Source organism: Ictalurus furcatus, chromosome 16, assembly GCF_023375685.1.
Source record: "Ictalurus furcatus strain D&B chromosome 16, Billie_1.0, whole genome shotgun sequence".
Taxonomy (NCBI): Eukaryota; Metazoa; Chordata; class Actinopteri; order Siluriformes; family Ictaluridae; genus Ictalurus; species Ictalurus furcatus.
The window spans coordinates 3864377-3879796 of NC_071270.1; the positions used below are offsets into that span (position 1 = coordinate 3864377).

General features: G+C 42.2%; 2 protein-coding genes across 2 annotated transcripts; both read left to right on the forward strand.

Moving 5' to 3' along the window:
• Nucleotides 1-1548: 1548 nt before the first annotated feature.
• Nucleotides 1549-8965, forward strand: trpc7a (transient receptor potential cation channel, subfamily C, member 7a). Its single transcript, XM_053646132.1, has 11 exons — nt 1549-2466; nt 5309-5491; nt 5570-5734; nt 6064-6280; nt 6367-6600; nt 6688-6952; nt 7151-7346; nt 7423-7641; nt 7819-7896; nt 7994-8069; nt 8179-8965. Exons 1-11 carry the CDS (start codon nt 1720-1722, stop codon nt 8316-8318), a joined length of 2520 nt encoding a protein of 839 aa, XP_053502107.1. The 5' UTR covers nt 1549-1719; the 3' UTR covers nt 8319-8965.
• Nucleotides 8966-9363: 398 nt separating this feature from the next.
• Nucleotides 9364-15268, forward strand: etf1b (eukaryotic translation termination factor 1b). The gene is made up of 11 exons (XM_053644815.1): nt 9364-9585; nt 10104-10215; nt 10775-10950; nt 11284-11423; nt 11601-11739; nt 11838-12028; nt 12130-12259; nt 12582-12755; nt 12950-13014; nt 13412-13559; nt 14235-15268. Exons 2-11 carry the CDS (start codon nt 10130-10132, stop codon nt 14315-14317), a joined length of 1332 nt encoding a protein of 443 aa, XP_053500790.1. The 5' UTR covers nt 9364-9585; nt 10104-10129; the 3' UTR covers nt 14318-15268.
• Nucleotides 15269-15420: the final 152 nt, after the last annotated feature.

Sequence of the window (15420 nt, forward strand, 5' to 3'; positions counted from 1 at the left end):
TTTTGTCAAAGTCACTAAGATCACACATCCCCCCACCCCCAGCCCATTCCTATGTTTGATCTGTACATTAACTGAAGCTCTTGCATGATGTTATACATTGCACGGCTGACACATGATCTCATCTTAGGAAATCTTATGCTAAAGCAGGGGAGAAGGTGTTCCTATTAAAGTGGCCGTGTATGATATTACATTATATAAAAATCATAGACAGGCTGTGGAAATCTTGAAAGGAATAAAATAATAATGAATAGCTTTGTATACGCGGGGTTTTAAAACTTGAAGTCCCACTGAAGAAAACGTCCCATGTGGGTTGCCAGATTGTGTGGTTCCGTCCTAAAGTTTGAGAAGAAAGGCGGTGTTTAGATGTGATTAAGATATAATTGAGTTTAAATTGAGTCTGGTTTGTAGCTTATATAACAGAAATGTCCCCGAGAGGCAGCCAGTTCACACTGACAAGCACCTGATCGACCTGCGTGCTTTACTGATGGGTCTCCCGCACTAAATCCATTCTCCTCCTCCTTCTACTTCCCCTCCTCCTCCCGCGCGCGCTCTTTAGAAGCAGAAACGATGTCGCGTGGAAGCTCGGAGCTACAAAATGCTGGCGGCAGACCGGAGCTGCTTCTCCTCCACGCGCTTCCGTTAAACGCACAGGTGGATTTCGAGTACAGCGCCTGCGGTGATCACTTGCCGGGCCATCCGGTTCACCAACACGCGCACTTTCCGGACGCACATCACGCGTGAGTTGTTGTTATTATTGTTGTTGGTGTTGTTAGTAGTAGTAGTAGTAGTAGTCATATTATTGTTATTCATATGTTTACTTATTCAGAGTTAATTAAACTACAAGGAACGGACAGTCTGTCTGAGGGGCAGGGCCACCTAGAGGGCACCAAGGTGATTCCACCTGTTTAATCTTGACTTTCAATAGGCTTTCCAATCAGATTCAGGCTTCTGCTTGCTTGGAATAAAAACCGGCCCTTTACAGATAATATTAGACACCTCTGATGTATGGGGCAGTGCATTACTTATTCTCCACTGGAATGGGCGGCCAAGAGGGCACTTTCTCACGTTTTCACGCACAAAGCTGCACCCTAGAGCATCACGTGTTCATCACGCGTTTCTTCATATGAAAGCTAGCCATTAAGATACTTCATCAAATGTTATCGGCTCTAGAGGGCACTTTAGCATGTTTTATGTACCGTTAAGGCACCCTAGGGGGCACTGTCATGGTGTTCTTTTGACCATGGGGGCACCCCCTTCCACCCCTCCCAAGTCTGCCCTCTATAATCTGCCAGTGGATTCATGTATATTTATTCAAGATAACTGTATTTAAATATTTAATTAATACACTTGTCTATATATTGTAATTGTCTGTTGAGACACATATATTATATTATATTATATTATATTATATTATATTATAGAACATATCCTAAAGGGCTTTTCAGACAACAAGTCATACAGGTTTAATCTGATGTTAAGTGGAAATCTCGATATTTAGATTAAATGACATTATACAGCTTGGAAAACTCTGCCATGATGATTGCGAAACTGGGATTTCACGGGTCATGATCCTTCCATGGCAACCTCTAATGGTGAGAACAAGGGGGCAGGAGGTCATGTGTGGTCATCTCAGTGTTTCCTCCTGTGTGAAAAGCCCTTAATGTTGCATGTCCGGCATCAGGAGTTCTCTTCTCGTTCTGGATATGTAGGTTTGAAGCCATGCAGCGCAGACACACGACGCTGAGGGAGAAAGGTCGCAGGGGGCCGGCATACATGTTCAGCGAGCGCGACACAAGTCTCACGGCCGAGGAGGAGCGCTTCCTGGACGCCGCGGAGTACGGAAACATCCCAGTTGTACGGAAGATGCTTGAAGACTCTGAGACGCTCAACGTGAATTGCGTGGACTACATGGGCCAGAATGCTCTGCAGCTCGCCGTGGCCAACGAGCACCTGGAAGTGACCGAGCTGCTCCTGAAGAAGGAAGGTCTAGCACGGGTGGGTGATGCCCTACTCCTGGCCATCAGTAAAGGCTACGTGCGCATCGTGGAGGCCATTTTAGCACATCCGGCTTTCGAAGGCGGCCTCCGCTTTGCCCCGACTATCTTGGAACGGGAACAGAAAAATGAAGACGACGACTTCTACGCGTACGACGAGGACGGAACACGGTTCTCACGTGACGTGACACCCGTGATCCTGGCTGCACAGTGTCAGGAATATGAGATCATACACACCCTGCTGGTCAAAGGTGCACGCATCGAAAAGCCTCACAATCACTTCTGCAAGTGCGCCGAGTGCGCCGAGAAACAGAAGCAAGACTCCTTCAGCCACTCGCGCTCACGTATGAACGCCTACAAAGGCCTGGCGAGTGCCGCCTACCTCTGCCTGTCCAGTGAAGATCCGGTGCTGACAGCCTTGGAGCTCAGCAACGAGCTTGCGCAACTCGCCAACGTCGAAACCGAGTTTAAGGTGAGAGGACTGTTCTTCACGGTAGGTGTACCTTAAATGAGTTTATACAACAAGTTCTGAATTCTGATTGGTCAAAATCTTCAGAATCTCCTGGTTGAGAAGGTTTTGTTAATTTTCTATGACAGCAGATCATCAGATTATAGTCATTTTTGTTTGTATGTAATACGTAAATGTGTGTAATTGTTAATATGGTGAAGTTTACTGTAAGGAGAAGTTTATTTAACATTTATGGAAGGAGTCTCAGGGGGCAGGGTGGCTTGGTGGTTGGAACGTTTTCCTCGCACCTCCAGGGTTGGGGGTTCGAATCCTACCTCCGCCCTGTGTGTATGAAGGTTACATGTTCTCCCCGTCCTTCTGGGGTTTCCTCCACATACTCCGGTTTCCTCCCCCAGTCCAAAAGACATCTAGGCTGATTTCATTTCCAAAATGTCCATAGTGTGATCGTGCCCTGCGATGAGCTGGCCTCTGTCCTGGGTGTCCCCCAGAGTTCCCCGTGACCCTGTAGGATGAGTGTTACAGAAAATAGATGGATGGAAAGAGTCTCCAGTGATCGTGCTTTGAAACAGTCAGTTGTTAAATTTTCTGACATCTTCAAGACACTTTGTAATTAACAAGCTGTGATTTTTTTCGTCTTATTAACGTCAAGAGAGAGTAGAAAAAGAGAGGCCGGTGAGGGAAGCTTGTAGCTGCTATGACGCAAGTCAGAACAGGAACAAACTTGTTTTGTGAACATTAATTGTAGCTACAAACAGATTAAAATTATGGCATGGAAAATAATCAGTTTAGGAGTAGGAACAGTAACTTCCACTTATTCTGCTTACACCAACCTGCCGTTATTCCTTGTTTTATTCCCTACTTACTTCTACCAGGTTAAAGGTACAGGTACAACAGGTACAGAAACATACCCTTCCACCCCAGTGATCAACGGTGCCACTTTTTTTCCTGACATTGTGGAAGAACTCTTTAGCGCTCATACAGCTCTGTGACACTTTAAGCCTGACACTTTGGCATATGTGCTGGTTTAATCACGTTATTAAATAATGCAGCAGTAATTCCGGCCTCCTAGAGAGGGCTTAATGGAATTTCAAAGGAACCCCAGCATTTTAATCTGTTTTCCACACAGATACCTTTTTGGTATAAAGGTTAAAGGTTTGTTGTCAGTCCAGCTTCACTTCAATTTCTCCTGAAGATTAAGTCTGGTCATGTAACCATCGTAATCCCGAGTCGATGCCGTGATAATTGCTTGTTTATTAAAACAAATGATTTGTTGCTTGCAGACTCTTTCTTTTTTCAGTTTTCGAACATGTCGGTTGACGATTGAACGAGTAGAGATCATCGGTTGTAAGAAACGCTCTGCGCTGATTCTCATGGTCTGATTGTCGGCTTCTCTTATTGATTGAGTGAGCTGTTAATTGAAGTGTTTTCTACTGACAGCAGCATGTAATCACGCAGTTGCTATTCCCTAATCACTGGGCTCCAAACTCATTCTTTCACATGGATCAATAACATTGTATAACATTATTATTTATTTATTTTTTTTTAAAAAAAATACCTTTTTGTGTAATAGCATATAATAGGATCAGACTAAAAGAATGAGAAAAGAGGATACAGAGATTGGACAAAATAATCACAAATATAGACGAGAGGATCCAAAACACAAAGATTCGACAGGTATAATGGTACAAGCTAATGCCAGATACAGAGATACGTAGAGCGAGAAGGAGAATTAAAGTAGGACAGGATACAAGACCAGGTAGCAAGGATGGTATGAAAGGATGGCCTTCACACCTAAACATCTATTGTACATAAAACCTATTTAAACCCTTCCTAACAACCGACATATGTCTGCATTACCGTTCATTTGGTCTTGTTTCAAGAGGCGTGGAATTTTTGCTTTTGCTACTTTTGATGTCAGGTTGCCGTTCTATAGTAATTCATCGTTTAAAAAAGGAATAAAACTCGCTGTGTCATAATGTTAGAGAAAAATAATGAAAGATTTTATTTCTCGACATACACAGCAATTTGCCATAGATTACAATTTATTATTTATTATAGAGCAATATGTCATACTTGTCAATTTATAGTTACAGTTGTGGAACATCTACAAAATAAGTTATGACTTTTATATTTATAATAGCTTTAACTTTTTTTTTTTTTTTACCAGAGGCCAAAAAATTGAATTTCCTTCTGTTTAGGGGTGCCTGTGTTCAACTTTGACTTTATTTGTGATGTCACACTCCACAGTCGCGGTTAATGGCTTATAGGAAAGAAGCAGCTTTAAGAATGTGCAGTTTTTCATTTAGAATTGGCAGTTTCTTAAATAGGTTTTTATAAATGTTATAATTTTATTGTGAAAGTTATATATGGTGTTTAACTATCAAAAAAGCTTTAGTTGTGCACTCTGCTTGCCCAGCAGCGGGCTCACACCCCTCCCCTTTCCCATCACCCCTCTCACCAGCAGCTAATCACAGAGACACGATACTCTACACACAGAAACCCAACAGTGTTCATTTGTTTATACTGATTGAAGATGTCGGAAAAACTTAAAATTAAAAACAGCTTTACCTCTGACTGTTACAAAGCGCGGACACTGGAGACTCCTTCCATAAATGTTAAACAAACATCATTATGAGTGAGCTGTTTCTCTAGAAAACGATAACGATTGTATTAGTACAATCGCACTACCGTCAAAAGCTGCTGTTTTAGAAAATCAAGAACAAAAACAAAAACAAATCATAGACGATTGATTCTACAGACATCAGGATAGGTACAGGATACAGTGATTGGACGATAAGAATTGTATAAAATCATGAGAACATTCTCTGCTTGTGTTTCGCTGTAGAACGACTACAGAAAACTGTCCATGCAGTGTAAAGACTTTGTGGTCGGGGTGCTGGATCTGTGTCGAAACACAGAGGAGGTCGCGGCCATTCTGAACGGAAGCGTGGACCATAACCTGGCCAGTGACCACAGCAGACCCTGCCTGAGCCGGATAAAGCTGGCCATCAAGTTTGAAGTCAAAAAGGTATAGTACGGCCAATCAAAATTTACTTTGCGCTGATTCTATTAAATTCCATATGCAGTTAATCTTATTTCTGCACAGTTTGTGGCTCATCCGAACTGTCAGCAGCAGCTCCTGACACTGTGGTATGAAAATCTGTCTGGTTTGAGGCAACAGTCTATTGGAGTGAAGTGTTTAACGGTTTTCGGGGTGATGGTGGCTCTGCCGTTCTTGGCCATCGCATACTGGATTATGCCGTACAGCAAGGTATGTTCCAAGCACATAATAAGAAATCATTTTATACCACAGCTCTGTTGGATTCTGGCTAATTTTATATAACATAGATATGTGTGTGGCTGATCCACAACATTAAATGCAATTATAAACAGATAAAAAGTATTATGTGTCATTCGTTAATAAATATAAAATTGTAATAGTTGGCAAATTGCAGCGGTATAAGAGGATAAAAAGATTTCACGGTGCAGTGTTAGAGGAAGATGATCAACTTCAAGGTGCTAACACGAACATTCTTGGTTATTTTCCTATAACAGCATGTCCCATGCTCTTTTTTTTTTTTTTTTTACTTTTGTGGAAAGCTGGGTCAGGTTCTACGCAGTCCATTCATGAAATTCGTCGCCCATGCAGTGTCCTTCACCATTTTCTTGTGCTTGCTGGTGCTCAATGCTTCCGATCGCTTTGATGGAGTCAAAAATCTGCCCAACGAAACGATCACTGATCATCCGCGGCAGATCTTCAGGGTCAAAACCACCCGGTTCTCCTGGACGGAGATGCTCATTATGAAATGGGTGCTTGGTTAGTATCTCATGAAGATATAGAGATCTGGTAGAGAATGCATTTACATGTTTGGAACCTAATCATGTCTGGCTCTGGTTGTTTAGGAATGATCTGGTCAGAGTGTAAAGAGATTTGGGAGGACGGGTTGCGTGAATATATCACGCAACTTTGGAACATTTTAGACTTCGGCATGCTGTCCATCTTTGTGGCGTCGTTCACGGCGAGGCTCATGGCATTCCTGCAAGCCTCTCGAGCACAGCTGTATGTCGACCTGTATGTGACGAACCCGGTCCTGAGCAATGCCTCGCTTCCTGCAGAGGTGGCCTACTTCACTTACGGTAAACTAACCCTACACTGTGCTGTTACAGATGTAAAATTGATGCTCCCCAGCTGATTTGGCATAAAGATTTTATGCATCTTTTCAGCGAGGAACCGCTGGCTTCCCTCTGACCCCCAGCTCATCTCTGAAGGTCTCTACTCCATTGCTGTGGTCTTAAGTTTCTCACGCATTGCCTACATCCTGCCGGCCAACGAGAGCTTCGGACCTTTACAGATCTCTCTGGGCCGCACCGTGAAGGACATTTTTAAGTTCATGGTCATCTTCATCATGGTCTTCCTTGCCTTCATGATCGGCATGTTCAATTTGTACTCCTACTACCTGGGCGCAAAGTATAACCCAGCGTTCACTACGTAAGTCTTGAGAACTTTGGGCAAAACCATATTTGTTTGATTGATGATTGATAGCTATGGGCCATATTCAGCTTTATGTCAATATTTAAACCTGGAAAGTTTATTATTATAAGATTATGCAAATCAGATGTGTTCTGCACTTAATTCAACTCTGAATACAGCCCTATGTGTGTGTGTGTGTGAATGTGTGTCACACAGGGTAGAAGAAAGTTTCAAGACACTGTTCTGGTCCATCTTCGGTTTGAGTGAGGTGATCTCTGTGGTGTTGAAGTACGATCATAAGTTCATTGAGAACATCGGCTACGTCCTGTACGGCGTCTACAATGTCACAATGGTGATTGTGCTGCTCAACATGCTGATCGCCATGATGAACCACTCCTACCAGGAGATCGAGGTGACCTCTAAGTCTACTGTTATCTCTGAAAGATCTGCAGTACTGTGTTGTAATCTCGCAATTTTTCTGTGAACAGGAGGACGCAGACGTCGAGTGGAAGTTTGCCCGTGCTAAGCTCTGGCTCTCCTACTTTGATGAAGGCAGGACTCTTCCTCCTCCTTTCAATCTGGTGCCCAGTCCTAAGTCCTTCTATTACATGGGCCTACGCACAAGATCTTGCCTCGTCAGGCTATGCAAGGCCAAAGGTCGTCGTGGAAGCCAGCAAGACATGGAAACTCCAAATTCTCTATCTAAGGTTGGAATCCGTTTGGCTCCTCCCCCAAGCCCTGAGATAGTTTTAAATTGAAAAATGTGACTTTTGCAGTGTGTTTACACTCTTCGCCCGATACACCAACTCGAAATTAGCTTCCAAGAAGACTGAACCTTTTTTTTTTTTAAATCACATTTTTGAGATGCTTGTTCTCTGTGTCAGCTCCACAGGTATCGACCGTGCCATGCTCAAGATGAATACGCAATGAGAACTTCTATCAAACATCCAACCATATACCAGGTATTAACTTATTTCATACAACAGAAAACCAATACATTTATGTACTCTCCTCATTGGCATTAAATCAGCTCTTGTTCTTAATTCATCAAATCAACAGAAGATCATGAAGCGCCTCATTAAACGATATGTCCTGAAGGCCCAAACTGACAGTGAAAACGATGAGGTCAATGAGGGTAAGCCCAACATCCCAAACACAGTTGACAAATATATCAGCATGGTTTTAAGATGTTATGAAGTTTTTCTAAGTGCTTGGTTTTGCTTGCTGTATGTGGGACCCACCAGGTGAGCTGAAGGAGATAAAGCAGGACATCTCCAGTCTACGCTATGAGCTTCTGGAGGAAAAATCTCAGGCCACGGCAGAACTCGCCGATCTCATCCAGCAGCTGGGTGATAGACTCAGTAATTCGACCAAGAAATCCTGAAGTATCTTCAACTACTGAGCCCTGAAGAACCTTCAAACAAAATGCCCTGAAGAACCTTCAACCAAAGGAACCCTGAAGAATTTCCAACCAAGAAATCTTGTGGAACATTCAACCAAGAAAATGTATATATATTTGCTGGATATATTTATAAAAACCTTGGAATTTATGGAAGTAAATAAATGAGGGAGAATTTGGAAGATTACAAATGTTAGCACTCGTGTTAGTGTGTGCTCTTAAGTCTGATAGTATGCTGTTTCTATTGATATATAACATGTTGAATCTACAGTGGTGTCTATGGAATGGACTAAAGGTACTAAATGGAAAGGGCCTAATTGATAATGGGCTATTATTCTCCTATATCAGTGAGGTTATGTCTCACTGAGGGATCTGCATAATTTGTGTTATTGCTGATTATCTTTTATTGAATAGTTAAAATAAAACAGGTCTTTATAGTATTCAAATATTCAACAGTATACTGGAAGATGACAATATTCTTGCATTCATTGAACCGATGTGTTATAACATTAAACTAAATTATTATTATTATTATTATTATTATTATTATTATTATTATTATTAACCAAACTACCTGTATAAGTAGTGTACATCTTAATATACTTTTAATAAAGAAATGTAATTCATTTTACCAGCATATTTCAGACATTAATAATTCATTTTTATTATTATTCATATATCCAGGTAAGTGTCATTTCACTCCAAGCTTTTTATAAGTGTATATATATATATATATATATATATATATATATATATATATATATATATATATATATATATATACACCCATTTTGATTGCAGCACAGATTATTAATCTGATATAATCCGTGTATTCAAATATTATACACATTGGTGTCATTATATGTTTATAATTGTTTATTGCCGTCATCACAGCTTTTCAGTCAGGAACTTTCCACACACTGAACTCAAGCCAGTTAGTTCAGCGATATCTGAGATATTTTGCTAATCTCGCGATGCGCAATACTTAAGAAATGACAAGCAGTGACGCCGCTTCATTCGAACTGTAATCTGTGTTGATAGTCAACCGAATAAACCAATGAACGATCAGAATACGCTGCCTAACAGTGACGTTACTAGGAAGTCATATATACATATATAGAAAATATAAAGTCATAAGCCCCTCCCATTTCCACCCACTACCTCCCCGCTGCACGTGAGCCTCTAGTGAACCTCCACGCGCAGCGAGAACAAACCGGCTGCTAACAGCTCGAACGTCAAAGAAACTCGGCCTGTAAGTGTTATTACACAGGTTTTTCCTCTAACTAGACGTATTACGTATTAAAATTATTTGTAATAAATATATGTGAGGCGCGTCCTAATGCTACTATTACTCTTAGGAAATGAAAGAAGAACATTTTGCAAGCTGCGCTAGCCGTTACGCTAAGCTACACTGTACCGATAGGCTTAACAGCCTTGCTTAGATATGTTGTTATAACGTTTTACCGCGTGTTATTAAGTCGTTGTTACACGTTTAGTATTGTTTGACGTTATTCTTTAACCGCTCCATATATTATTGTCTGACTTCTAACTTTATTATAACTGCGTTTTGACTGTTTTTCCACACCGCTGCTTGGGAAAAGACACGCCCCCCCACACCCCACAACGTCGTGATTGGTGAATAGGCAGTCGTCACGTAACACGTGACTGTAGAACACTGGCCAATCTGAGCACAACAACATGGCGCGGGTGGTGCCTGAGATGCGGTGGAATTAAAATAAACAGGAATAACGCTTTCTTTTTCCACGCTAGATCTTGAAAGAACACGGGAGTGAAAGATGGCGGATGACCCGAGCGCTGCGGACAGGAACGTGGAAATCTGGAAGATTAAGAAGTTGATTAAAAGTCTTGAAGCAGCCAGAGGGTAAGCAGAGTGACGGCTTTATTACTGACATTACAGATCGAGATGTTGTGAATAAATGACAGCTTAGACGGCCGCATGCTGACAGCTAGCGTGCTAACAGCTGTTGAACAGAGAGTGGCAGTATGGCAAAGATCCACAACACCCTCACTTTATTTTTCCTAAAGCAGCGTTTGGACTAAAGCTGGCTATTGTAGAAGGTGTGTTCAATAAAACAAGCAAGCCACCCGGCAGGACAGCAGCGCCGACGAAATGATTCACTATTGCTCATGTCTGAGCGTACACAACAGTAAACACCTCGTAGCTTCTCAACCTTTAAACACGATTCACAACCAATGGCACGATTATCCTTGATGTGTTTATACGGTAGCGAAATAATAAAACTCTCCGTGACGTGCTGCTTTAGGGAAATAATCAACGACAGTGTGGTGTGATGAAGCGGAGCTATTGTTACGCTTCCAGAGTGGATTCTTTTCCAATAGCAGCATGTGATGAAGTGTTGTTGTTTCCCCTCTCCTATACCATCTTAAGTATGTGTGTGTGTGTGTGTGTGGTTTTGTAGGAATGGCACCAGTATGATTTCCCTCATCATCCCCCCAAAAGACCAGATCTCCCGGGTGGCTAAGATGCTGGCGGACGAGTTCGGCACGGCGTCCAACATTAAGAGCAGAGTGAACCGACTGTCTGTGCTGGGAGCCATCACATCAGTACAGCAGAGACTCAAACTTTACAACAAGGGTGTGTGTGTGTGTGTATATGTGTGTATACAACATTAATTTTCACTTAGATCCGATGATTTCCAATGGCATTAGCAAAGCAATGTGGGCGGGGCAAGCATCGTGGCAAGGCTGTGTGAGGTCTAGCTCCATGCGAATGAGATGTGGAACAATTTAAGCAAGAGTGAGAAATGGTGGTGTTTTTTCTTTTCTTTCTTTCTTTCTTCCTTTTCTTACCCTAATACAGATGTACCCAAACATGTGTGAATGTGTGTTACGTGGCTTTTTACACCTGCGCTGTGTTTATTTCGGTCTTTCTCTTCTTTTTTTTTTTTTGCCCTTGTTCCGGTTACAGTGCCCCCCAATGGCCTGGTGGTGTACTGCGGAACCATCATGACTGAGGAGGGCAAAGAGAAGAAAGTCAACATCGACTTTGAGCCGTTCAAGCCGATAAACACGTCCCTGTATTTATGCGACAACAAGTTTCACACGGAGGTGAGAGAGATACAGAGAGAGAGAGAGAGCTAGACAGTTGCAATAAGAGGGATTTATATTTAGACAGAGACAAAGAGAGAGACTGAGCGATGCAGACAAGCAAAAATATCTAGATAGATAGATAAAGGGAGACAAAGAAAGCTTTAATGGCTGTGTGACTGTCTCACTTCACCTCAGGCTCTTACCGCACTGCTCTCGGACGACAGTAAGTTCGGTTTTATCGTGATCGACGGCAGTGGCGCTCTCTTCGGAACTCTGCAAGGCAATACCAGGGAAGTTCTGCACAAATTCACGGTAGACCTGCCGAAAAAGCACGGTAAGATCGGGTGTAACAGGGTGTGGAGCTCCGTGTCTGTTTAAGGTCTAAGCTTTAAGTCTTGTCTGCTCACGTTCCTATCCCTCTCCATCCCCCAGGAAGAGGAGGTCAGTCTGCCCTGCGATTCGCCCGGCTGAGGATGGAGAAAAGGCACAACTATGTGAGAAAGGTGGCGGAGACGGCTGTGCAGCTGTTCGTCTCCAACGACAAGGTCAACGTGGCCGGGATGGTCCTCGCCGGGTCGGCCGACTTTAAAACCGAGCTCAGCCAGTCGGACATGTTCGACCCGGTGCGTTCCTTCAGACCGTTCACGTTCTTGCCGCCATCTTGAAATCGGCCATGTATGGAGTTTTACATTGTAAAATAATTTTTTTATTTATCTCTGTTCAGAGGTTACAAGCCAAAGTGCTGAAACTGGTGGACATTTCTTACGGCGGAGAGAACGGGTTCAACCAGGCGATCGAACTGTCGGCCGAGGTTCTCTCCAACGTTAAGTTCATTCAGGAGAAGAAGCTGATCGGTAAGAAATCTAACGGCGTGTGCACTTCATGGTATTCTGTCCAAAAAAAAAAGACTAGAAAAGGACAGAAACACACTTCTGACATCATCATTCATCCTGACACACTGCTACACCACTTCTTTGACATTTCTTTTTTTGTGCGTTAGCTCGTTGTATATATACCGTAACGCTTGTGTCGGCGTTAAATCGTCCGATGTCGACGTTTCCTCGGGAACCACGATCCAATCGGTTCTAACAGTTCTCGAGCTCTCAAGCCGGACATTATTCTAGACTGAAGTCGGACCTTGAAATGCGCGTACTGATGCGTGCCCATTTTTTTTAGGACACTACTTTGACGAGATCAGTCAGGACACGGGGAAGTACTGTTTCGGAGTCGATGACACACTTAAAGCTCTGGAGATGGGAGCCATGGAGATTCTGATCGTCTACGAGAACCTGGACACCATGCGCTACGTACTGCGCTGCCACGGAGCAGAGGGAGGCGGGCCCGAAAACGGTACACACATGCACACACACACGTCTTCTCTCTGTTCTAGTGCTTTTGAAATGTATCACTTGATTGGACGCTTTACGCATAACAATGCATGTAATGCAACAAACACAATACCTTTATGTGTAAACAATAATTATTACTTAATCCTGTACATAAAATACGTGTTAATCCCATGTATTATTATTTTTCCTCATTAGATGAGAAGACTCTGTATTTGACACCAGTGCAGGAGAAGGATAAGTCTCACTTCACAGACAAAGAGGTGTCTTTCTTTTTATCCTTTTACCTTAATATACATTAGATAAACATTAGCTGATTACTGTAAAATAAATTTATTTATTTATTTATTTTACAAATTTATATAAATATATTCACTCACTACTGCCATAAATGCCTGCCCCGACCCCCCCACCCCCTGCTTCTTTCTCTATGTAATGGCCTCTGATTTGCGTCTCCAGTAAAGAATTCGCAGCCTTTATTAAGATCTGAGCTAGAATGAGCTATAATCTCCAAATCATTTTGTGTATAAACCTGTAGGCTCAGGATTTTAGCACAGAAGCCTACGTGATCGGCCCGGTGTCCTTATTTCTCTCCGTTTCAATGCTGGTATTGTTAATGCTCGTGTGTGTGCGCTGACCGAGTGTGTTTTCGCATCTCAGACAGGGCAGGAGCACGAGCTCTTAGAGAGCATGCCGCTGCTCGAGTGGTTCGCCAACAACTACAAGAAATTCGGGGCTACGCTGGAGATCGTGACGGACAAAAGTCAAGAGGGCTCGCAGTTCGTCAAGGGCTTCGGCGGGATCGGCGGTGAGAGCTAATCCCCAGAGAAACTTCCTCAGTGTGAAATTTAACGGATGAAAACGAAGAAGGAATAGTCCGCAGTGCCGGACAAGTCACTACTTCTTGTTCTCACTTATACTAGAGCAGCTGTCTCTTTTTTCTTCTTTTTTTTATTAAAGTTAATAACAACCTTTTAAAAAAAACTATTTATTATACGTTAGACTTTGTTAAATAATAAATACACCCCAGTAATATAATCTGTTTACATGGCCCGCTTAAGACATAACAATTGTAGTACTTTTAATTTTAAGTTATATAGCATTGTCCATATTTAAAAAAAAAAAAAAGGGGGGGGGAATATAAAGTAATTTTTAAAAAATATTAAAGAATTTATATGAAGTGAGAAAGTAAACAGTATGGATGCAATTTTATTTTCAATAACAATTTCCGTTACAAGTGAAAGCGAAGATAGAGATTCCCAGTATCTGTATCATCCATAACTAGTAAAGAATTTTTAAAAAAGAATCGTCTATTTATTAAATGAAAAGTCATGTAACGTGATTGCTGCTGTTCAGGGTTAAGGGTGATTGGGGATTTTTATCTAGTGAGATTTGAATTTAAAAAGACACACTTCAATTAAACACGGATGTTGATGTGATTTTTTCTTTTTTTTGTTTGTTTTATCTCTTGTTCCTCGTGTAGGAATTTTGCGATACAGGGTGGATTTCCAGGGCATGGACTATCAAGTAGAAGACGAGGAGTTGTACAACTTGGATGACTACTAGGTAGTCGTGACTGACGACAGCAGAAGTTTCCCCCTTGACGAATCCACGGACAAACAGGAGGAAGGAAAAGACGGTGAATCTGAGACCTTAAACGCGGCGACCGAGCGCGTTTCGCTCCTTGGCACGTCATTGACACGTCGCGCAACAACAGTACGGACACGTGAGGAAGTCGTCCAGTCGAGCGCCGTTTCTCAAGCCTCCTTTTTTCTTTTTTTTTTTTCTTTTTACTGACTCCTGCTGCTGCTGCTTTATGAGTCCGTGGCATTTTTAATAACGTACACGAAAAGCCGAGGGGATTAACCGCGCGCCGCCGCCTCGAGCTCGTCGTCCTGATTTCCGTTTCTGCTGCGTGCGATCAATCTCTGAGCCAGTTAAATCTCTGTGACGGACCGTCGCGTAGCCGGATCGCCCGTCTCCGTGCCACTGAAGACGGACATGTGTCTCGCTTTAGCCTTTAGGAAACATCCCAAACTGTTTGAGTGCCTGAAAAATTTTTAATGACTGCGCAGTTCACCCGGATCTGAACTCGGGGGCTGTTTTAATCTGTGATTTGGATTGATGAGCTGTGAGTTTATATTCTCTTAACCGCAAGCTGGATTAGTGACTTTAGAACACCAGATCGCACTGGAAGCACTCAAATTTGTGGATTTTTCATCTACCACTTCCTGCCTTTCTACATCCAGTCTATTGACGGGCAGATTTGGTTTTAGAAAAATAGGAAGTGCGACATGAAACTGATGTAGGACCTTAGCACACTCTTTATTCTGATACACGAGACAGCAGGCAAAACCCATTTATAGAGTCTAATGAGAAAACACACACACAAAGGATGCTTTCTATTTTAACACGTTATATCCTGTATTTTCTCATCTCCGTGCCTAATCCATCAATATTTTGTATAAATCATTTGTTACACAAGGTCACAGATATTAAACGTTGTCATCGTTTGCACATTGTTTTCTTCTGTTTCTCGTCTGTTCATTTTGTTCATCATTTTGCTCAGTTTACTTCTAAGAACGTTTAATTTTTTTTATTTTTTATGTTTTAGCGTTTTTAAAAAGTCCCCTTCTAAGTGTTGCACAAGTAATGAAAGTTGAAGATAA

What these genes read in the sequence shown, in the direction of transcription:
- trpc7a (XM_053646132.1), top strand. Translation starts at nt 1,720, where the DNA reads ATGCAGCGCAGACACACGACGCTGAGGGAGAAAGGTCGCAGGGGGCCG. An exon ending in TATAACCCAGCGTTCACTAC is followed by an intron (nt 6,953 to 7,150) that starts GTAAGTCTTGAG and finishes TGTGTCACACAG; the next exon opens with GGTAGAAGAAAGTTTCAAGA. An exon ending in ACTCCTACCAGGAGATCGAG is followed by an intron (nt 7,347 to 7,422) that starts GTGACCTCTAAG and finishes TTCTGTGAACAG; the next exon opens with GAGGACGCAGACGTCGAGTG.
- etf1b (XM_053644815.1), top strand. Translation starts at nt 10,130, where the DNA reads ATGGCGGATGACCCGAGCGCTGCGGACAGGAACGTGGAAATCTGGAAG. An exon ending in ACAACAAGTTTCACACGGAG is followed by an intron (nt 11,424 to 11,600) that starts GTGAGAGAGATA and finishes ACTTCACCTCAG; the next exon opens with GCTCTTACCGCACTGCTCTC. An exon ending in AGTCGGACATGTTCGACCCG is followed by an intron (nt 12,029 to 12,129) that starts GTGCGTTCCTTC and finishes ATCTCTGTTCAG; the next exon opens with AGGTTACAAGCCAAAGTGCT.